Source organism: Hydra vulgaris, chromosome 12, assembly GCF_038396675.1.
Source record: "Hydra vulgaris chromosome 12, alternate assembly HydraT2T_AEP".
In the NCBI taxonomy this organism is placed as follows: domain Eukaryota; kingdom Metazoa; phylum Cnidaria; class Hydrozoa; order Anthoathecata; family Hydridae; genus Hydra; species Hydra vulgaris.
The window spans coordinates 7,547,289-7,572,642 of NC_088931.1; the positions used below are offsets into that span (position 1 = coordinate 7,547,289).

At 26.4% G+C, this 25,354-nt stretch overlaps 1 protein-coding gene across 1 annotated transcript in view; it reads right to left on the bottom strand.

Moving 5' to 3' along the window:
- Positions 1 to 24,455, bottom strand: part of LOC100200382 (protein phosphatase 1 regulatory subunit 12A) — a 34,906-nt gene extending 10,451 nt beyond the window's left edge. Inside the window, exons 1-8 of the mRNA XM_065811407.1 lie at positions 24,011 to 24,455; positions 13,461 to 13,591; positions 10,834 to 10,952; positions 8,782 to 8,886; positions 8,615 to 8,666; positions 5,968 to 6,115; positions 1,197 to 1,286; positions 702 to 718 (exon numbers count right to left, since the gene is read on the bottom strand). Of these exons, the coding sequence (XP_065667479.1) occupies positions 702 to 718; positions 1,197 to 1,286; positions 5,968 to 6,115; positions 8,615 to 8,666; positions 8,782 to 8,886; positions 10,834 to 10,952; positions 13,461 to 13,591; positions 24,011 to 24,283 (935 nt within the window). The 5' untranslated portion in view covers positions 24,284 to 24,455. The remainder of the gene's footprint in view (positions 1 to 701; positions 719 to 1,196; positions 1,287 to 5,967; positions 6,116 to 8,614; positions 8,667 to 8,781; positions 8,887 to 10,833; positions 10,953 to 13,460; positions 13,592 to 24,010) is intronic.
- Positions 24,456 to 25,354: the final 899 nt, after the last annotated feature.

Sequence of the window (25,354 nt, forward strand, 5' to 3'; positions counted from 1 at the left end):
CACACTCATATACACACTTACTTTTTAGGTCGGCATTGCCCTAATATATTTTGCATACTTTATATTTTAAAATTTCAACTTAAATTTAGGCAGATTTTCCAGAAAATTTAGAAAAAAAAAAAAAAAAAGAATAACAAAAAAATTAAAATTTCTTTCGATCGTAATAAAAATTCTTCAACCCTCGGTAGATATATGTAGCAAAGAACCTGGAGATTGCTATTATGCAAAACTAATTACACAAAGATACTTGTGCATAATATTTTAGAGTTGTTTAAGAGCATTGAACAATTAAAAAGGACTCAAATATTATCAAAAAAAAATTTATTTTTTATTGAAAAAATCAAAACCTTTTTAACAAAAAAAAAACAAAAACATTTTTCCATAGTATTTTTAAAAGAACTCTTTTTATTGGTATTTCTTAAAAAAAAAATATTTTTTAACTTGTTTAAGACAAGTTAACTTTAAAAAAATTTTGTTAATAATAATAGAGACCTGTCTAATGTTTAAGGGTCTTAAGCAACTCCTAAATATTTTTAATTGTAAAAATATTTTGCAAAATTGATTATGCCAATTGTCAATAAAAACATTTAAACATTTGTAATTGTGAAAAAGTATACTTGCGTATAAATAATAGAAAAGACTGCATTTAGTACAAACACATATGTAATAAAGACATTAAATTTAGAAAAAATCAGTTATACCTTGTGCCTTTAGATTTCTAAAATAAAAATAAATAGTAAAAATAAGCTTATTTTCATTTTTAACAAATTTTTCATTTTTATATAATTATTTTTAAAATAGAATGCAATTTTATTTGGGTAATGCGACTTTAAAAACAAAGTAATTTTCATGGTTTATAAATTATAATCTTTCTTTGAAGAAAGTTTTGTTTTAATAAATGAATTGTAATGACCTCACTGAACTTCACTGACAAATTCATTTAATGAATTATAATGACTTCACTGACCCCATTTTAATGAAACTATAAAGAAAAAACTTACAAGTTTAGACAAATAAATGAATGATAATTTCTTAACTATGATGAAGTAATTATGATTGACTGTAACAACAAAGATGGTGTGGTAACATTAAACTGACTTAATAAAATCTGAAATCCAAAATTTAAAATTATATAAAATTTTAAAATCTAAAATAATAAATCTAATTAAATACATTTAAAAAAAAAATTTCAATACTTTTGCAAGTCCTGCATCAGCTGACTTTTTTTTGCAAGCTTCAGCTGTTTTTTGAAACTCTTTGTCTGCTAAGTCACAAGGTGTTTGACCCTATAGAAAGGTATGGGTGTATATAAATAATTAAATAAATATATATATATATATATATATATATATATATATATATATATATATATATATATATATATATATATATATATATATATATATACACAACCCTCGAAATTAGGGTAGGCATTCAGCAATGCTGACCTTAATGTGTTTGAGGTCGGCAAAAAATTGCCAACCTTGTTTCTATGTTTTATGGTAACACCATTATATCAAATTTATTTTTGCCAACATTTAAAAGATTCAGGTCGGCAAATTATTGCTGACCTCATTTTTCCTAATTCTGAGGGTTATATATATATATATATATATATATATATATATATATATATATATATATATGCACATTTTTAGCACATTTTTTGTAAAAAGAAAGAATTGCATTATCTCAATGAAAATCTCCAACATGGGAAGTAAAATGTTATAATTTTTTTCCTGTTATTTGTTAAATTTTGCAGATTACTTTAATACTCTCAGGTGCTTAATACAAGGGGAGCAAGAATTTAAGTCCAGATCTGATAAAGGGTAGGAATTTTAGTCCAGATCCGATAAAATCTGAGAGAGGAGGGGGGGGGGGTTTGAAGACTTGCAGTCAAATGCACTTTTTTTATCAGCTGTTTCAACCTATATATATATATATATATATACATTTAATGATTTTTTCTTTTCTGTTTTGAGATGTTGTTTATAACAAGTAAAAATTACAGGAAATAGAAGAATAACAAGCTTAATAAACTTGGGGTAGAAAGAAAATTTTCTGAAAATTAATAAACATCCTCTCTCCTTGTAATAAGCACCTAAAAGTACATTTTATTAGTTAAACTTATATAATTTTACACAGATAGAATAATGGAGTTGAGCAGCCATTTTTATTAATTAACAACTTCATTGAAATTTTGTTCTAATTACTTATTTGTTTAGATGTCAAACTATCCAAACTTCAGATGCTTTAGATAATTGTCAAACTATCAGAACTTCAGATGTTTTAGATAAATGCATAGAACTATATCACTGTTAAACTAAAAAATGTGTTTTTAAAGATAAAAAAAATTTAAGTTAAAGATTTAGATTCTTGGCTTTTAAAGTAGCAATGAAGGAAATATATTTGAAAAAATAGAAGCTTTGAAATCCATATTAAACAAGTTGTTGATATAGTGAAAAATATAATGAATCATATAAAAAAATAATGAAAAATATTGATGAACTTATTCATGTTTTGATCACTGAAAAGAATATCTTGTTTTATAATTGTAAGAGTTGCTGTGAATTCTGGTTGAGGTTTTTCAAAGATCACTATTAAGGCTTTTAATTTGCATGATAAAACTAGCAATAATAAAACAAGAGAGATTATCAGAATGAAAAGAAAAATGAAAGAGAGATTATCAGAATGAAAAGAAAAATGAAAGAGAGATTATCAGAATGAAAGAGAGATTATTAGAATGAAAAGAAAAATGAAAGAGAGTTTATCAGAATGAAAATGTTAGTTGATCCTTTTCTTCTTTATGCCAGAAAATTTAATTGTTGTTCAAATTATATTTTTAAGAGGTTACCACGGCATTGATTTTGATGGCAACAATGCCAACAGACTTTCATATAAATTAGATATCCTTAATATTACTTGATATGTCCTTGCCATGATATACTATACTGATCAAGGAAAACTTGATTATTTCCAAGTTTTGTATGTTCATGAAAATTCCAAGCAATGAATCAGGCTTCATTCAGAGAAAAAATAAGCACTGATACTGAACCTGCTGTTATAGAATTTAAGACATGATACTTTAATAGATATGTTATGCTACTTTAAAAGGACATTTTTTTTTAAAAATATCTTCACTTTTAACAAGGCTGCAAGCAACCACTAATTTAAGTTGGAAGTTACTGGAAGAGAAGAGATGAAGATTGTAGAGCAAGATAACGATTGACGGACGACTTAAAGGATTGGAAATTATATGAATCAGGAAAGTAAGATGAAGGAAGCGAATACCAAAGAACTGATGTTTGAGGAAAAAAACTAGACGATTAAGCGTTTTTAGAGTACTTAGGAACAGTCACAGAAAAAAGATGAGACTTAATTGAATGACGAGTAACACGAAAATGAATTTTAGTAGATGGCACAAGAGACGCTAGCTCTTTAGAGCAGTGCCCATTATAGAATTTGTAGAAAAGAGAAAGAGAAGCAACATTACAATGATGTGATAATGATTGGAGGTTGGCTGCAAGAGCAGGTTCAACTATGTTTACAATGCGTTTTTGCACCTTGTCTAAAAGAGAAAGGGCATCATTAGAAGATCCGCCCCAGATATGGCAACAGTATTCCATACAAGGACGGATTTGAAATTTATAGAGATAGAGAATAGAATCCGAAGTAAGAAAGTGTCGAGCTCTATAAAGAGATGCAACCTTAGCAGATGCTAATTGTGCAACTGATTTGATATATGGTTTCCAAGAAAGATTGAAAGTAAAAGTTAATCCTAGAAGATGAAGAGTAGACGACTCATCGAGTACATCACCATTTATAAATATTGGAAGATCTAAATTATTGTGATAACGATTGGCTGAAAAAAATTGAGTTTTATCTGTATTGAGGTTCACCTGCCACTGTGAGCCCCATGCTGTAGCAGAAGTGAGATCGTTTTCAAGCTCAAATGCCCCCTCCAAGCAATCAGAGAGTGTTAGTTTCCTATCACGACAAGAATAAATGGTAGTATCATCAGCAAACAATGCCACCTTAGATGTGAGAATATCTGGAAGATCATTAATGTAAATTAAATAGAGTATAGGGCTAAGGATAGAACCTTAAGGAACCCCTGAAGTTACAGAATAAGAAGAAGAGTGCTGTCCATCGAGGACAACTTTTATACTACGATTGGAAAGGAAGGATTCAATGATCTTAAAGATGTTGCTGGATACACCATAAGAAGAAAGCTTATCGAGAAGACTAGTATGCCAAACTTAATCAAAAGATTTTGAAATGTCAAGAGCAATGGCCTTAACCTCTCCACCTTTATCTAATGCACGATAAAAACCTACCGGTTATTACTGTTCGCAAATCAGCAGTAGAACGAGAAGATCGAAATCCATATTGATAGTCAGAAAGTAAGTTATTAGATTCAAGATGAGAAATTAAGTGTTTGTTAATTAAAGATTCAAAAACCTTACTTATGATAGGAAGAAGACTAATGGGACGGTTCAGTTAGACGAATCAGATCGCTCTCCAGAATTTTTGAAGATAGGGATAACAAATGCTGCTTTCCAGCAGGCTGGAAAACAAGACTCTGATAAGCACTTGTTGAATTGTTTTGAGAGTATAGATGACTGCTCCGGAGAACACTTCTGCAAGACAATAACAGGTATGTTGTCCGGGCCACAAGCTGTAGAAGAGTCTAGGCAGGAAATCACTTAAGAAACAGAAGCTGGAGTGATACGAATGTTTATAACAACTTTACTTTTTTTTTTAATACTTCAAAACTTATTTTTGCTGCTCAAGCAAGTTATGTTACTTGTCATTCAACTTCCATCTGTCCATCTGTTTCCTGTAACTTGCTTCATGAAAAAAATTTTTAATCTAATCATTTTTTATAAAAATATCAGTGCTTTTGAATTTTCTCCTCTCTTCATGTTTTCCTAACTGATGTTTGTTTTAAAGTCTTCTACCATTTGTTTACTTTTTGACTATTTTTGTTTGCTAACACCTAACTTAATTATATATATATATATATATATATATATATATATATATATATATATATATATATATATATATATATATATATATATATATATATATATATATATATATATATATATATATATATATATATATATATATATATCTGTGCGTGCGTGTGTGTATAAAATCACTTAACCAAAAAATTTTCATTTAATCTGTTTCATCAATAAAGACTCATCAGGATTTCTGATGAGTCTTTATTGATGAAACACATTGTTAAATGAAAACTTTTTGTTACGTGATTTTCTACCAATTTAGTTTATTATACATTGAGCATTCTTTTTTGTAGAATACATTTTAAAATTATATATATATATATATATATATATATATATATATATATATATATATATATATATATATATATATATATACTATATATATATATTTCAATAAAAGATACAAGAAATTTGTCTCATTAAGTATTAAAAAACTATAAAGAAATTTTATTTTATATTTCCATTTTGTCATTCAATAAAAGATACAAGAAATTTGTCTCATTAAGTATTAAAAAACTATAAAGAAATTTTATTTTATATTTCCAAATGTGTATAATGGATGTGATAAATGTGATAAATGGAAAATGTATGTAACTATTGTTAACACTAAATGCATTAACAATAGTTATATACATTATATTTATTAGTTATATTTATTGCACGAAATGAAGAATTTACATTTAAACATTTTAAATGCATTTTTAATATGAAAATATACATAGCCTATGTTAATGAAATACATATATTTATTTTATATGAATAAAATACACATAGAACAGATTAAAATTAGGTTAGATACATTTTTTTCTTCTTAAAATTATGGGAAAAATATGAACTGGTGAGAATCAGCATGGTGTGTAAGAGTCATAAAAAAAAAAAAACTAAACAAATAACATAAATAAATATAAATAATATACATAACAAGTCTAACATTATTATTCATAATTTCAAAATCTGCCCCAAAATCAGTAAGAAGTTCACAAGCTGACTTTGATCCCCAATGCACTGCAGCATGCAATGGTGTCCAGCCATCACAATCTTTAACATTCACATCAGCTCCAGGTATCTTCAAAATAATGCTATAAATGCAAACAAAGACTGTTATAGAGTACAGGAAACATACAACATATATAAAGAATATATTAAAAATACTTTGGGGTATCTACAAATTTTAATATGTAGATAATTGGAACAATTATAATAAAAAAGGAATAATGGGAATAATTACATCTATTTGTCATATATATTTTAATTGGGAAAATATACATACACACGGATACACACTCTTAATTTTGCCGATTTAGGTGGGTACTGTCTGAAAACTGCATTTTTCACGAAACTACATTTTCAAGTTTAAATCCAAACAATATTCTCAAAAAAAAAAAAGATAAAATGAAAAATAATATAAAGAAATTTTTTGCCATAATAAGTCTTTTATATCTAGACCTTTCAAACCCTCACTCACTGCAAGTACTTAATCCCCACACATATGGTGATTTCAGTATGACATACAATAATGTTTCATGTAAAGCCAAGTATGCTAAGATATTTGTACACTAGGGTGGCTCTTTAAATAACATTTTAGAGAAATATATACTTCTTTTGAACATTAAATGTGTTTTTAATTATAAAATAAAATTTTATAAAAATTATTTTTAGGGATAGCTCTCCTTCAAACATCAAGGAAGATGTTTGAAGGGTTTAGAGCTAAGAATTATATCCCTTATATAATTTTAAAAATTCTAAAAGAACTCTGATCCCTTTAACTATTGTCTCACAGACTTCTCTCTTTTATTAGCAATTTTTTTGAGTCTTTGATTTTTTTTTTTTCAAAGCAATTATTTTGAGTCTTCAACATCAAACTTCTGAAAACTCATCTTGAGTATAACAACTTAACTCTCTGACAATCAATACAGAATTTTTTCTTATTACAGCTGACTTGCTAACTGCTGAACTAAAAGATTCTATTCATTAAAAGGTGGCCACAAGGCAAGGCTATTGCTCTTGAAATATCAAAAGCTTTCGATAAAGTTTGGGATGTTAGTCTTCTCCATAAGCTTATTTCATATGGTGTAAGTTTTAAATCATTTCTTTGTAATTGCAGTATAAAAGTCATCTTCAAAGGTCAACATTCTTCTTCATTTCCAGTAACTTCTGAGTACTATTCCATACTTGGTCCACTATTGCTTCTCATTTATATTAATGATCTCCCTGAGGATCTCACATAGAAAATGGATTACTTAGGTAAAAAACTATTATACAAAAGAACAAATGATTTCTTTATTTAAAAGAGTGTAGAAAAGAAAAGAAAAATCTACTGAAAAATTGTGATTCTAAAATTTTTTAAGAAAAAAAAAATCAAGGTTCATCCGAATCTGTTGACTCAAACATTAAAAATGTTTAATTCACCATAAAATAACCTCCTAAAAAACTTTAAACAGTTTTTTTTGTGTGTCTGTGACTTTTTTAACCTTATGAATTTTCTAAAGATAATAAATACAAAGGTTATGTAAACTTAAAATTATTTATTTTACTGAAATTCTCATCCTCTTTAGTTTAATTTTACCCCATTTTTATTTTAAAAAAATTTACTAACATAATTTTTTTTTAAATTCGTGTTTTTTTTGGTTCGTTTGTTTGTTGCAGGTTCAGAACTCTTGTAAAACTTCACATACAAAAACAATTATTTTAATTTTAAAAAATAATAATTTAATCAACTACACTCTATTTTATTAATCTTTTCTATTTTTTCAATATTAAAAAGAGGTCTTAAAAGTAAGTAAATCAAAACTTTATGGCAACTTTATTTTTTGCCAGTTTATACATTTTTTACTTCATATTCCTTGTGTAGTATAATCTATTACAAAATGATTAGAAAATTATTGAAGATGAAAGTGAAAGGATGAAGATGAAAAAGAAAGAACAAAGACGAAAAAGAAGAAACTATGATTGTTCTAACATGGTATTCCTTCAGCAGAAGAGTTTTTTTCCAAAAGTATGTAACTGTGACAATAATAGTGTACAAATCACGTGAAACCTTTTGTGTTTAAGAATCTAAAAATTTAATTAACCATAATAATAACTGTAACTAATAATCTAACTATAAATCTAATATCTAACTAAAAACTATTATCTAACTATAAATATAGTTTTTGTCAAATTTTTATGATAAAAAATTAAAGTTTAAAGTTAGGACACAAATAAAATGTACTCAGAGTAAAAATGAAATATTGCATTTAGGGTAAAAAAGAAGTATTTTTTTCATAAAACCAGCAAATATTTCTGGTATAAAATATTTCTTTTGAAAAATAAAAAATAATATGAGTAATAGTATTAATAACAATAATTTATTAGAGAGATTATTTAATAGTGTAAATTTTAAAGCAAAACTTAAACTAAAAATTGAGAAAAAGAAAAAAAAAGAATGCAATGGATTAATGGAGTTTTTTGAGTGATAAGGCAAATAAGAGAGTAATGGGAGCAGCTTTTTTCTTACTTTGACTTCATTGAAAACCACTAATACACACTCTATATATAAGTAACAAAACTCAAAATACAAGGAACTTTAAAAAAATTACTTAATAACTTTAGTATATCCTTTGGATGCAGCAACGTGTAGAGCTGTTGCATCTAAACAACAAAAATGTTTATACTAATATAAAGAAAGAAACCTCTTATTAAATTCAATAGTTAAAAATAAAATAGAAAAATGTATATAACATAAAAAATAATTAAAACATAATACCTTGCCAATCTAATTTTTCATCTATCTTCTTTTTATTCAACCAACTTGTGGCATGTTCAACCATAAGACGTTCTTCTTCATTTCGAGCTTCCTCAACATCAAGGTCTAAGAACAATACATAATCACATACAAAGGATACCTGTTCCTATTTTTGACCAGAGTTAAAAGCCTTGAATTTGTTAAAAAATCAGGAAAGTCTATTTAAAAATTTAAATGCTTATATTGTTATATATATTTAAAAAGTGTAATAATTTTGTATTTATTTCTTGCAATTTTTTTTTCAAAAAAAGATGTCTATAAAATGGTGTAAGTGTATATATTTTACTTATATGAGTAATCCACTTAGAACATATGAGGCTTATCACATGACTATAAATATCATAAAACACTATAAATACCACAAAAGAATCAAATATTAGATTCTTGTGTGATATTTAAAGTTTTGATATTATCGAAAAAAAAAAAAAAAAATTAACATAGTTTGACAACTTATTTTATTTTTTAAAAATTTAAAACTAAAAACTAAAATTTTCTTTCAAATAAATGTAACTTTACAGGTTTTACAGCACCAATTTGTATAGTTATATAGTATAAAAAAGGATCATAAGCAATATGACACAGCAGTTTAAAATAATGTCAGATTAATGTTATTAACTGGCATCATCCACCAAAGTTGCTTTCCTCCCCTTTGTACAATGCACCAGCTAGTGGCATTCATGGTCATGTTATGTGAATAAATTGTCAATTTTTAAATCATGCGAACATAGGTGAAAAAAATTTAAAAAACAATATGATTTTTTGTAGCTTGCTTGTCTTGGATTTTGAAAATAATATTTAAGTTTTTATAAATGTACAATGCACATAAATGTCTTTCAGTTCGGTAGAGGAATGCTGATACCATTTTTTCATAAGTTATGTTTTTCTAGAACTATTTTTTCAGAAAATATATTTATCTAGCTACACAACTAAAAATAAGGTAGAAATTTCTACCTTAGATTAGGATATGTGATACACGCTTATAGTAAGGTGTAATTGTCTACCTTCTAAGTTAGAAAATTATACCTTCAAGGTAGAAATTTCTACCTTTTTTAGTGTATTAATTGATTTTATATGGTCAAAAGTTGCAATACTGATACTATTACTAACTTGGTTCACACTAATATAATGCTTTATATCCCTTGTTAAATTTTATTTTTTATGTTTTATATCAAATATTATATTTAAGCAAATAAGTTAAATAGTCAAACAAAATCGACAACTGTCCAAAACTTATTAAATGCTCTGAAATCAATACAACCTACATCAACAGAAAGCGAGAGAGTTTTTTCAATTGCCGGTAATTTCTGTACAAAATTACGTTCTTCAATGAAATTTGATCTGTTGGATGCACTAGTCTTCCTAAAATATTACTTTATTGAAAAAAAAATGATTTTTAAGTGACAGTTGCTTTATTAGGTGTGCTTTTTGCAGTGCACTTTAAACTATTCTTATTGTTAAAAAAAATGATCTTGCTAAATTTTGTTTTCTTAGACATTTTTTTATTTTCTTCAGTTTACTAATCCAATTCCAGTAAAAATTTTCAGTAGGTTACGTTTTAAGATCAATAATAAAAGTTTGTTTTTATAATATAAAAACCGATTAACCGGTTTTACAATTTTAAAAAACTGGTTTTTTGAATTTCTCAGGTTTTCTCCGAGCCCTACTATTTACTATTTTTTGAATTTCAATCTACAAATTTTCTAAACATTTTTTTAATCAAATACCAAAAATTTCTTTCATAAATATTTTAGTATTTCAGTTTATTTTTCTTATGAGACTTTTATAGAATATATAATTCATAATTATGAATTATATCATAATGAACAAAGCAAATGAGTTATTTCTTAATTGTATCATATTTATGAATGAATGAAAACTATAAAAAACATTTTTTTATTTGAAATATTTTTTATTTTATAAATAAAACATTTAAAAAAATATATATTAGAATTCAATAAGTAAATAAATTCGATATTTTCTTTGCCCATTACTGTTTTTATTTTATTTACTAACCTTGTCCTTCGATTTCATCTGTTAAGAAATCCACCATCTCCTGCTCGTCTGCAAGATCGAGAGGAACTTCTCCCTCATTATTTACAGCTGCAAGGTCAGCACCATGTTCAATCAATATTCTGAATTTAAAAGCAGAATATTTAATTATTTTTTACACTATGTTCAGCTTTAGTAATTAAAAACTGTATTTATTTTACTGAGTACTAGTATCCATAAAATGATATGACTTAACATAAAATTACCAGTTTTTTCTGATTCTACAAAATTTCTAATCATTAAAAGTGAAGTTGACACATACAATTTATAGCAATACTATATATTAACCTTATGAGATCAGTATAGCAGTTAAAATGAGAAAAATAAATTGCTGGATGAAATTTTTAAAAATTTTATTTTAATACTGGTTTAGATGTTGATATCTTAAAAATATTTTCACTTCCTACGCTTCATTTAACGCTTCTTTACAAAATTCAATTCATATCAATAAAAAAGAACAAAATAATCAAGTCTCATTAAACTTCAACAAAATGCAAACGGTTCAATCGGTGTAATAAGGTATAGGAAATTTCTAATAATGTGCATGCAAATTTCCATATCTTTGACCATGCACTCCATCCAGCAATTTATTCAACATGTTTGAATAAATAAATCCATATGCAAGGTTTTAATAATATAGTAATTCAAAATTGCATCAACATTATTGCCATGCTAAAATGGATTTATGGTTATGGTAACCAAATACGATTTGTATTTTATTGTTTAAAAAACATAGCTGTTAACACAAAATTAAAAATCAAAGATTTTAGTTTTACTTTTATAATAAAACATATATTTCATTTTATCATAACATAACATATATTTCATTTTATCATAATATAAACTTTTTTAAACAATACATAAAAATTTCTAAAAAAATATTTTTCTTGAAAAGAGAAACTTTTTAGATTAATCAATTTTACTATATTTAAAGCTGAACTCCAATTATATTTCACTATATATTTTTTATAAATACTCAAAACTGGCATATGTTTACTAAGAAATAATAATATTTTAAATAAAATCTCTAGTCCCATTAAAAATTTCTGAGCCTTTCTGGTTGGGAAGCACTGGCTTCTTATGGTTGGGAAGCACTGTCTCCTTATGGTTGGGAAACACTGGTTTCTTATAAGCCAGTGCTTATTATTATCATTATTATTACGCCTTAATAAAATAATTGTCATAAAGAGTCTAAAATTAATTTGTCTAAAATTAATTTTGCACCAGCACATTTTTATCCTCTCAAGTACCATGGGCTTATATAAAATATACGCATGACTTGATAAAAACACAAAATTTAATGTTTTTTTTAGTCTTTTACTCAAGATAATTTACTCTATCACTAATAAATATCAATATAAGGCTGCTTTACAATGTATTTGTATACTTTATTAAACATTTCATATTTTAATCATAGAAATAACCGTGTCAGATAGTTAGACCTACAAAAATCTCGACATACTAAGTTATTTTACAAAAAGAACATCTACTAAAAAGTGGAACTAATTTTCAGATAGCCTACTGTAGCCTAAAATGTTTTCAACTGATTATTACTAATTATTTTCAACTGATGTCTTTTTTATTTTCAACCGATTTATGACTAAAGACAGCGCTTCAACCACTGTGCCAAGGCTGATAAAATTTGGCTCATATTCAAATCAACAACAAAATATACAAAATACATACCGGAAAGGCGTAGTTATAAAATCGAAAATACAGTAGATTGAATATTCAGTAGGTTGAAAATTCAGTAGGTCAAAAATACAGTAGGTCAATTATTTAGTTGGTTGGAAAATCAGTAGCACATGTTTTCATTTAGTGTAAATATGAAAATCAAAAATTTTCGGTTAAAAATCAAAAACAGCATAATCAACGATTTACAAAATTTCAAAATTAGGTTGAGTTATAGGACATCATGATAATGTCTATGAAAATATAGAAATCTCTACGAATTAACAATGTGTATAGACAATTTAAGTTTAAACGCTAGCAATAACAGATCACTGATCAAAAAGAAAAAGATGGTTGTAAGTTTAAAAAAAAAAAATACAAAATATCTATTAAATATTCTGTAAGTTGTGTTATATAAAAAAGTTTTAGCATATATAATAAAGGCCATCGAAATAACTACTATATTAATTGGTGTTGTCTTTGCAAAATTGTTACATATAAATAATAAATAGTTATTATTAATTTGTATTCGTCTGTGTTTTACTTGTGGATCTTGATTTATCAGGCCCAGGATCTTTAGAGATGGCAGAGGCCAAAAGGAAGGACTACCCTAATCTACCTGGCCAGTTTAACCCTAGTAAAACCTCACCGCAAAAAGTCAACCCTTAAGTCTATAGTCACCCTATTCTATAGTACTCATAATTTCTCTGCAACCAGTTAATACACAGCCAAGTGTAACAAAATTCTATACAAAAAAGATCTTCAAAACTTGTTTTTTAAGTTAAATATTTATATCTTTAAGTTTATATCTTCATAATAATTTTCTTCCTAGAAAATTTTTTTTCAAAATATAAACTATACCAATTTTCATTTAAAATTTACTCTACTAAACTTTTAAAATAAAAAAATCTATAATATACTTTGCTATGTCAATATTTCCTGCACTTGCTGCTGCATGAAGTGGTGTCCAACCTTCATTATCACGAGCTTCTATATTAGCACCACGCTCAACTAAAAGCCTAACCATTTCTTCATTCTCATCAATACAAGCCTAAAAAATATAAAAAATAAAAAACTTTCCAGTTACTTAAAGAGTAAATAAAATAATAGTAAATCTTTATAAATAGCTTTTTATTTGGAAAGTTTTCCTTGAGCTATTTGTTATATAAGGGGTTATCCATAAAGTACGTACGCCAAAAATTTTGAAATTTGACCCCCCTCCCCCTGTTGCCATGCATACTTTTATGTCCCCCTCCCCCTTAAAAGTATGTACATTTCTCAAATACCCCCCTCAAATATCCACCCCCTCATCCCTCTTTTATTTTTTTTTCTCAATAAAAAAGTTTATTTAAAAAAAAAAAGACGGAGGGTACCTTAGATACTTTATACGACCCCAAAGCTCTTTGTTTGCGCATTTTAAAAACGTCTTTAAGCATATATGCAAATAATAATTTAAATAAATTTAAAATACATCGAAGGTAAGTGTGTATTCGGGCGAGCGGTTAATGCGGCAGAAATAGTCGACGGAGATCCAGGTTCGATTCCCAGTGAAATCCATGTAAACCTTTTTTGTGGGAGGGGGCAACAGCAAATTTTGTGCCCTTTTGTTAATTTAAGAAGCTTTTTATTTTAGCAAAACCTAGCGGTCAAATTTGGAAGATTTTGAGACGCCATTGACATGTTTTTTTGGGGGGTGACTCCGTCCCATCAACCACGGCCCTCAGGTCTTACTCAGGGCCAGTATATAAGGGGTGGCATGTGTGCATGGGCCCCCTCAGGATTTTTTGATGTTCCAGATAGAACACTTTCACACATCGTGCAAACTTAAGTTTGTTAATATGCCAAATGAGGTGGCCTTGCAAAAAATTTGGATGGCGGAGGCCTGGGAACAAAAAGCCCTAAAGCGTTTGCCTCCTTCCTTCCCTGCCCAAACGTGAGGGAAATATGTAGCAAAATTTTTAACTTTAACATCTAAAACTAAATTTAAATTTATCGACAGATTTTAATTTTTGTAGAAAAATATTGTAAATTACAAAAATGTTTTGACCATGCAAAATTTACACCCCTCTCATTTTGGGGGTCTCCTCATTTGGCATAGGTATAAACAAACTTAAGTTATGAGTTTGCAGGTTGTGTGAAAGTGTCCTATCTGGAACATCAAAAAATTCTGAGGGTGCCCATACATGTGTGTGCATAGAGGAAAACTATACCCTCTACTCCATATACCATACATCTTTTTATGTTGGCAAACTAGAACCTTTAGTCAGAATGTAACTTTTCTATTGATTAGCTGGTTAATTGTGATAAATTAGAAAATTGAAGTACGTACTTTTAAATTGAACCCTCCCCCCATCCCATACGCTTTCGTACGCTTTTTGAAGACCTCCCCCTCCCCCCTATGAGCGTACGTACTTTATGGATGATCCCTAACTAGTTATAAACACTAACCCAGTGTAACCAACTTAGTTAAAGCATGAGTCTGTTAGTTAAGTAAGCCAAATCTTTGATTATTTTATTGCTTTTTAGTATATAGTTATATCTGTAGTTATAATAATAGATACATTTAATACAAATTCTTTATTCATAATGACATTTTTTTGTCATTTAAAATATTTTTACATATGTAATCACTGACTTATGGTGCATTATAATGAGTTGTGTATGAATATAGACTAAGAGAAATTATAAAAATGCAAATATTACACTAAAACGGAACTCAATTATCAACAAACTTGTTTACTGTTACTAAAAATTTCGATAAAAAATTACCTTATTAAAAATTTAGTTTTATACCCAATGTAATTGTCATTCAAACTTTTTTTAATAAACATTTTACCATAACTGTCATTCCAAAGTTTAAGTGGCTTCTTATAAAAAGAATTACTGAAATGCTTTAAAATAAAGCCTGCGTATATAACCCCAATCCTACCATTTGCATTATTATACAAACCATTAATTTTATTGCTGGTTTTATTGTACTGAGAATCTATTACGTCATCAATAAAATAAGTAATAAAATGTGTTCATAGTATTGCTTGTGTACATAAATATGTACATAATATTGCTTGTGTACATAAATGCATACATAGTATTGCTGACATCAATAAAATAAGTAAAAAATTATGTACATAGTATTGCTTAATACAATTATCTTTTAAAGTAATATATAGGTAATATAAATGACATATCTACTTACTGTTTTTTATAAATATATCGACAATGATTAGTAGATAATTATGAGATTTAAACTAAGTTTATTAGAACTAATAGCAATTTATTCTAGTATTTAACTCAATACTCTTTTTTTTATTGTTATTAATAAATATATGAAAGTAAAAAGAATAATAAAACCAAAAGGGTTATAGTAAAGGTAAACTATTTTGATTTTCCCCTACCCTTATTTTTCAGTCAAAATTGAAAAAATATAAAATTATTGTAAAAGCCTAAACAGAAATTTTAAGATAAAACTTATTTCCTAAAATTTAATTTATTTCCTAAATTATGTTTCTAAACATTTGTGTTAAATTTCTGTGAACTTGGTGAGTTTAGGGTGCAGATTTTTGCTATTGTGTTTTGTTTTTGTATGGGATGGTTCTTATATTATATACATATTCTCTTATATATATAGCGTCTATTGCTTTATCTACTAAAATTCATTCTCGTGATACTTGTCATTCAATTAAGTCTCATCCTTTTTTCGGTGACTATTCCTAAGTTCTCCAAAAACTCTTATTCATCTAGTTTTTTTCCTCGAATATCATTTCTTTGGAATTCGCTTCCTTTAACTTGCTTTTCTGATTCCCTGATTCTTATAATTTGCAGTCTTTCAAATAGTCTGCCAATTTTTACCTTGCTCTATAAACATTGTCTTTTTTCTTCCAGTAACTTCCAACTCTAATAGTGGTAGCTTGCAGCCTTGTTGAAAGCGAAGATGTTGAAAAGAAAAAAAGAAAATCTAAATTGCAAGTAGTAGCAGGCCTTATTTTAAAGCGTAAAATGGCATACCATTTACGTATATGTTAAGTCATTCTATGTAAACTGTAAGACATTTTACTTAAGCCACTTTTTAATATTTAAATAAGTCTAAAGATATCATTAAAATGGTAAAATAAAAGAAGTATCGTTATAAAAACCACTTATGAAGTTTGAATGACAATTACATAAAAAGTTTGGATGCCAATTACATTTGATATTAGCACTATTTAAAAATATATAATAAGTTAAGAAAAAAAAAAAAGAAATTTTTTCTTTTTATAAACCTAACTTTTCCATCTAAAATGTTCAGCAAAAGAAAAAAAAAAGTTATATGACGCGTAAAAAAAGAAATCATAAAAGGAACATAATAAAACTTTTATTTCTCATCTTGCAATTTCTCATAACAAACAATAAAAATAATAATTACGAAAGTTTATAAAAAAAAACAAAAACTATTAGTTAAAAAATGGTACAGGTTAAGTTTTATTTTATATTAGCGCCATTTTTGATATTTTAATTTTTGTTTGTTTATTTTTTAATGATTGATTTTATCAAAAAAATGAAAAAACATCAATTATAAAAAATATTAATTACAAACTTTAAATGACAACTTATAAAGAGTTTAATTTTTATAATTAATATAAACTTCTTTTACTACTTTACAATATAAACTTCTTTCTTTTAATATAAACTTATAATTAATATAAACTTCTTCTACAGATATAACTATTTTAATTATTCAAAATAATATTTTGAGGAAGTTTAGACACTCTCGTTATCAAGAATAAATATACCTAATAATGTTATCAAGTATAAATTGATTGATAATTTAAACTCCCTCGATATATTGCATTGAAAAATCAATAAAAGAGTTTTATCCATAGAAGTTTTTAAAATAATTAATTATTACAAGTATTTACGCTTGAAGCAATAATAGCTCTTGCAATGTCTTTATTTATATTTATTTTGCGAAAAATAATAGTTTAAAAAAAAAAAAATTTATAATGGATACATCAGCTTTATAATTAACAGATTGTGCGATACCAAAAAAATGGAAACAGAAATTTCATTATAACTTATAAAAATCTTTGATTAAGAAAGTTATTCAAATTTAAAAAAATTGGATTATTCCTTGTTTTTCTTCCTCCTTTTCTATTTTTTAAAAAATACTAAATTACTTGTAAACATGTTATAACGCTGGATTAAAAATATTCATAAAGCGTATGTTTAACTTTTTTTTGTCTTAAACAGCACAACGGTATGTTTTTTTTAATAAATGGTACTTAGAAACTTAAATACTTTTCTGTCACACAAAAGAAGTGCTGGTAAAATATATAAGTTGAGTTTTTTTTGTTTTGTTTTTTGCAACAAGTAATATCTTCTGTTTGTTAATAACATTTTAAAAGTAAAAAATATAAAACAAAAAAACAAAAAAAAATTTGAAACAAAATAGACATTTCACATGTACATTTACAAAATAGCGCTTCTAGATTTGTTTTTCCTAATAAGTAAATTAAAATTGTTTTGCTGAAATTTTTTTTTTTTTGCAGTAGTTTAAAAAAGTTAATGCCCATAAAAAATAAAAATAAGGAATTTTATGTCATAATCACAACAAACTAATGCGCTAAGCTGTTTTCATTTAAAGCTGGGCCTGTAGAAGAGAACATCCAAAATTATTTTTGAACTTTCCAAGAATATTAATTTATAATATTTCCAAGAATAATAATTTCTAATAAAAAAATTTATTTATAATAAAAAAATTTATTTATAATAAAAAAATTCATTTATAATAAAAAAATTTATTTATAATAAAAAAATTTATTTATAATAAAAAAATTTATTTATAATAAAAAAATTTATTTATAATAAAAAAATTTATTTATAATAAAAAAATTTATTTATAATAAAAAAATTTATTTATAATAAAAAAATTTATTTATATAAAAAATAACAATTTATATCAAAATAAATACTCTTCATAAAACGATTGAAAAATTTGAATGTTTAAGTAATATTGTAAACTAGTAATATTGTAAGTAATATTGTAAGTAATATTGTAAAAAATCTGCTTTGCAGATGTTTTGCAAAAATAGTAACATTAAAAAAACAACATGCAAAAGTAAAAAAGCAACTTGTGTTAAAATGATCTGACTTAATCAATTCAAAGAGATGATGAAGTTCTGTGACTTTTCAGCAGTTAATTTAAGTTATTAAAGTAATTCAAATTTAACACTTCTATTCTGCAAAAAAAAAAGAAAAGCTTTTGACTACATACAAGATCAAAGATCAGTAAAAAGATGTGCTGAGAGAGGGAAACAGACAAGAAGTATTGCCTTAGTGTATAAAAAAAAAAATCATCAGAATAAAACAATTTCAAAATAAGAAAGACAATGAAGTAAAACTGACAACCAAACTGTTAATCCTGAAGGTCAAGAAAGAATAAATTCCGAAGAAATGCACAAAAAACAGATGTTTATCTTGCCAACTATTTGAAGTTAACAAAAAAAAAAGAAAAAGTTAGTTAAAGAGTAAGCGGTTGACAGAAGACAAAAAACTGTCAAAAAAAAATACAAGGAGAGAATTCCAAACCATTAAAATTTTTGAGCATAAAAGATCAACAACAGTAAAATTTTCGAAGCGCTTTTGGACCTTTCTTATAGTGAGGGCCTTGTAAGAATGAGGGGCTCAACAAAGCCCAAATATGACAACAGTATTCTATACAAGGACAAGTAAGAGATTTATAGAGGGAAAAAAGGAATCAGAAGTATGAAAATGTTGAGTATGATAAAGAGAGAGACAACCTTAGTAGATGCAAACTTTTTATGAGTTTAGAATTGAAGGATAATTTGAGAAGAAATGAGTCATTCATAATTTTAGGAATCAGGGCTTTGGAACTGTTTCGGAGCTAGAACCGGAACATCTGGAGCTGGTGTTTTTAAAAGGAACTGAACCGGAGCTGAAGCTAAAATATTTCTTGGTGGAGCTGGCTCCAAGCTAGTTCCTCTTTTTGATAATTTAAAAGATTCAAGTAGGAGTATTTTTTGTTAAAGGGATTTCTAGGTACTATGAAGTTATCTTTTGTATGGATTTTTTTTTTTAATTAAACTGTAATTAATAATGCATTTAAAGTTTTAAGATTTCTAAATAAAGCATTTTATACTTTGATATTGATATTATATGTATAGATTTGAGTGTTAAGTGTTTGATGCTTACCTTAAGGCACTTAGAAATTAAATATTTATACTTAAAAAATATACTTGTTATCTTATACTTGAGCTGATGTATATTAAGTTGTTTTTGTATACATTCAAAAAAGTGCTTGCGTTTAAAAATTAATTTTGATAAAATTGTTTTTTGTAAAATGTCATGTAGTTTATGTTGCTGCATATGATACTTTAAAAGTTACTTTAAAACATTAGAGACAATCAAATTTTTAAATAAAAATTCAGATGATGAAAATTTTCTGGATGAAACTATACAGGATGAGGAACATGAGGAGCAATTACAATAGGATACGAATGAGAAAGTGCAGCAGTTTGGAAAAAAAATCTAACCTTAGTTCTCTAAGAAGGGTGTAAACATACTAAGATTGAGGTGATGTGCTGCATTGTTCACACTTTGCAGCTAGTTAATTGTGATGCTTTAAAGGAAACATCAACTACCCAACTTTTAACAAAAGTCTGGTATATTGTCAAGAAATCAGGTATATGAGCAAAACAAGTCTAAAAGCAATAGCAGAAAATAACTTATAAAAGGGATGTTAAAAATAAAACAGTAAGTCAAGAAATAAGAAAAAGTTCATTCAATTTTAGGTAAATCTAATCCTGAAAAAGAATCAGACAAGTTTGAAAAAGAGCTTGATAAAAAAGAAAAAGTGAGAAGTGTGACCAAAATTAATTTTTTTTTAGATTAAAACACTTTTTTTTTTAGATAAACACACTTTTAATACAAATTTTATTTACTATCATGACCAGTAAGAAAAAAAAAAAGTTAAAAATTGAAATCACCTTGTGAGGGAATTATGGAATACTCAAAATGGATACAGAGGTGTGCAGAGTAGTCACTTCTGTGGCTTTCTTACAAGCAAGTGCAGAGAGGCTATTTTCTGCACTTGAGTTTATATCAAGCAATCCTGATATAACCACCAAAAATGATACTTTATAAAATATTTTATAATTTTGATTTGTTTCTTCTGAAGCTGCTTCGGAGCCGGAGCCAAAAATTTTAATGGAACCAGAGCCAATTTTATTACCTTGCCTCCAAAGCCCTGATAGGAATATCAAAAATATTATGATAACTAATAGCAGTAAATAGCTTTGGAGGTTTGGATTAAAATTCATTTAATTGCTAATTTGTTAACTGTTGTTAATAGCACAAAGGTTTATTTATACATTAGATTGAAGTGATAAGGTAAGAATCATTGTCTTAAATTTACCAAAGAGTTTCCATAAAGTCTAACATGCTGGTCTTCTCTGAACTTTCTTCATATAAAGTATCTAGGAAAGTTTTCAACATTATTGAACTATTCCTTTCTAATCACAGTAATAAAGTCAACCACGATCGAAAACATCCTTTATTTCCAGTAACATCTGAAGTACCACAAAATTCCATCCCTAGCACATGCTTTTTCTCATCTATGTTAAAGAGACTACCCACTACCAACACACTTTATATTTGTATTGAAGAGAATGTTAATATAAAAATGTTTTAGCTAAAAAATTTTTGAAGAAAACTAAATAAAAAATTTATATCAACAGAAAACAATCTTGCTGTTTTGGTCAAAGTTTGTTTTTGCCATTTTACTCTAATTCTAAAAAATTAAAAAAAAAAAAAAAAAAATTCCAAATTCTTTACAACATATGTGGTTTTACAGATGCAATCTTTGGACCTTACACTTTACAGATACAATCTTTGTACCTTCAAATTTACAGATGCAATCTTTGGACCTTCAAATGCACTTAATTATAAGGAGTTTAAGTATATGATATCTATGTATATTCCCCCCCCCCCCCAAAAAAAAATATATATATATATTTTTATCACTGTTATTACTTATTATTACTGGCTATTCCGGTATATACAGATATAGATAAATAGATAATATATATATAGATACATATAACACATTTTGATGACACATGTCATGAAACTATTTGATGACACATGTCATGAAACATGAACAAATCACCATTTGCTGTGAATTGTTCCCATATGGTAATTTTCAAAGTTGATAACATTGTTGTCTTTTTTTCCTTGTAACTTTGCACAAACTTAGAAAAAGGATGTTATTATTACATTCTATAAAGCCTATAATAATTTTGCAAAAATCATATGACCAATATTTAACCCTTTTTTTTTTAAACAAAACAAATTATAAAAGATATATAAGTTTAAAAATTATCCTGACGTTTGTTAATTTTTTTATTCTGAATCTTTTTAAGAATTTTGATAGGTATTAATAAAAAATAAATCTATTTTCTGATTGAAGATTAAAAAAAAATACTTAATATACTTAAAAAAAAGTAGAAAAGCAGTATCTTCATTTTAATGACATTTTTTATTTTACCGAAAATCTACATTGATGCAATATACTCAAACTCTTCAGAATTTAATGCACTTGAAAGTCTGTAGATGTATGCAGGTGAAATTAGCACCTGCTAAGGTTGCTTGTGACTCATCATTCAGCAATATATTTACTGTAACTGTTTCTCTATGCTTGTAAAACATAAATGGGGATCTCTATATCACCTTTGTGTTTTCCTGACTATTATAGCTTTTTTTCAAGTCTTCAGTCAATCATTTTCTTGCTCTTTATTTTTCTCTACTTCCTAGACTTTCTACATATAATAGTTGTTGTCTGCAGCCTCGTTGGCAGTAAATTTGTTAAAAATAATAACAATCTACATTGGTTAAATCAATCTGAACAAGTTATGCAGTTATGCGTGAAACTAGTTTTTGACTAGAACATCCAGCAATGACAATGAATTAATTTATTCCAATCTTGGTAGATTTATATACATTATTAACTCTAGCTTTAGAAGTGTTGAGCAAAATATATTAAATAAATATGCCAATATGATTCATTTTGGTTACACTCTAATAGATTTTTAATAAAAGAAAAAAGAACTAAATATTATATAGAGAAAAACATGGAAAAATAAAGTTATGACTTAATAGCATGCACGATAAACTAATAGCAGGTGTAATAGCAGATATAATAAACTTTTTAGTAAAAAAAATTATTTTAATAAAAAAACATGTTTTTTTAAATTCATTAAAGAATTAACACTCTATTTCCTTACTTTTGACTCTATTAATTTTTTTATTTTATTTTAATGATACCTTCTGTCCATTAAATAAAGAGCAACAATACATTATAGCCTTAATAGGAACTGCAATAGCAGTCAAACTTTAACCTTCAGACAAATCTATTTGTATAAAGATTGTAATAAAGAACAAGAACAGAATAAAAAAAATTTCTTGATTTCAAAGTCTTTCTAACTTTTCTTTAACACTCCCATGAAAGTTGGTCAAATGAGCAATTTTTAAACCTCTTTTAACTTCTTGTTTAGATTCCAAAAATTTTTTTGTGTAACTTTTTAAATGATTTTCACTTTATCGAGATTTTGTATTGCTTCATAGATATCATATCCCTTTAGAGATACTATTTTATGAAATATTAATATAATTTAAAATTGATCTCATTCGCAATTCAATATACAAGCTTCATCACGGTGAGTATTGATTTTAGGCAAAATATTAATGCATAAATACTCTCCCACTATATCAAATTAGGGCAAATAATTTCATATGAGTTAATTTGTTATAGCATCAAAAATTATCTTGAGTAACATATTTGTGTGCAAACAAGTTATAATCAAGCAATACAAAATATTATGCAGCATATATAATTTTTCTTTCATAGAAAAACTTAAAATGCACAAAGGACATTGAAAATAATGTATCTTTAAATTTTTTTAAAATTTGAAATACCATTACATTACCATATATCTGATATATAAAATAATTTAAAAGATCATTTAAATACAATAGTGCTCTACTATAACTTTAAAGGCTCTGATCCATAATTAAAAAAATGATTTATTTACAGCATAAAGTTACAAATTTTTAAATCTCTCAACAACAACTACAAAACATGCAATTACCTTCATGTCTATTGCTATTTTGACCTAAATAACAATCAAATTCTATTTTATTTGGTCTATAATAGCAGTACAATATGCCATAACCAAATCATAAAAATTCAGCCTAAGATTTTTTAACAGCAGAGTATGCTTGTTTACAATAATTTTTTAATTATATAACTATTTTTTATTGAAATGTGCCTATAAAGTTTCTAAAACTAATTTAAATATTTTTCTCCTATTAAATTGAAGTTTTAAAAATTTAAAAAAACTAAAAATACTTCCATTTATACAAAAATGGGTAATAATTGTCTAATAAACTACTAAACCTTTTTGCACAAAAATAATACCTGATGCAATGCAGCAAGGCCATCTATATTAGTAAAATCAATATCAACCCCTTCATTAAGTAAACTCTCTGTCTCTTCCAAATCACCAGATGAAACAGCAGAAAGAAATAAAGTTCCTTTATCAAACTTTATCTTAAACTGCTCTGGATGACGAATGTTCTTCTCCTTAGCAGTATCACTTTTATTATAATTAGAAATAGATTTTACTCGATCTGAAAGAGCTTTAGAGGCCCGTGAGTTTTGACCAAGATCCCCTGACATTTTCTCAACCATTTTTAATAACAAATAAAAGAGTAATAATTTCTGTATATCCTTAAAAGCTCCATTAAATATAATTTCTCATAAGAAACATTCACATCATGGCGGCTGTTAACTTTAGTAGCTAGATTCTAGAGAGAAAGGGTCCGGCCGAATACTATTCACTGATTGGTTTAAAGCATAGAATAAAATAACATTACCTTATTGTTTTCATCAACGCAGAGGTTTAAAAGGTTTCTTCCTAGGCGATTCGTAATAAATATATTACAAATTCGGTTATTTAAAACAACAATGCATTTAAAAAAATATGTGCATTTAAAAAACAACAAAATCATTTAATGATCAAATTTAAAACGCTAACTAATTTTAACTAAGTTAAAAACATTTCGTAAAAATTGCTGCATAACGACGAAGCTCTGCGTAGAGCGTTCGTATTTTTAAATATGCAAAAAAAATTCAGATTTTTTTAAATCTCAGACTAAACTTTAAAACTTTATTTTTTTTGCATGTCTAAACTTTGAACTTATGATAGTCTGCTTTTATTTATTCATTACAAAATTTGAAAAAATAAAATAAGTTAAAAGTCTATTAATTATATAAAATCAAAACGCCTTTTTAAAATTATTAAAAAAAATAAATTATTAAATATTAAATTTAAAACAATATTTCACTTATCTAAAAAATAATTATTAGAAGCGTAAAAAAAAAATGTTAGTAATAATTTCCATCAATCGGATCGAAAAAAAAATGCTTCAGGTAGTTACAGGTAATATTTTTATAAAAGAAAATGGAGGAAGATTCAGTTTACAAGAGTCCATCAAACTATATATTTATTTACACGAAAAATATAATTGAAAACATGTTTTTAGGTTCCTATAAGAAAATATTGGGTTAGTTAAACCAGGGAAGTATAAATAAGATGGAAATTCAATCGCATTAAATGTTTCGAGACTGCGCGTATTCTCGAAACATTTAATGAGATTGCAAGCGTAGCTTGCAAGCTCACTACGCTTACAAGCAGTGCCGGTTTAGCACTACCAGCGCCCTGGGCGAGATTTCTACGGCGCCCCTAGCTCAATTTAACCC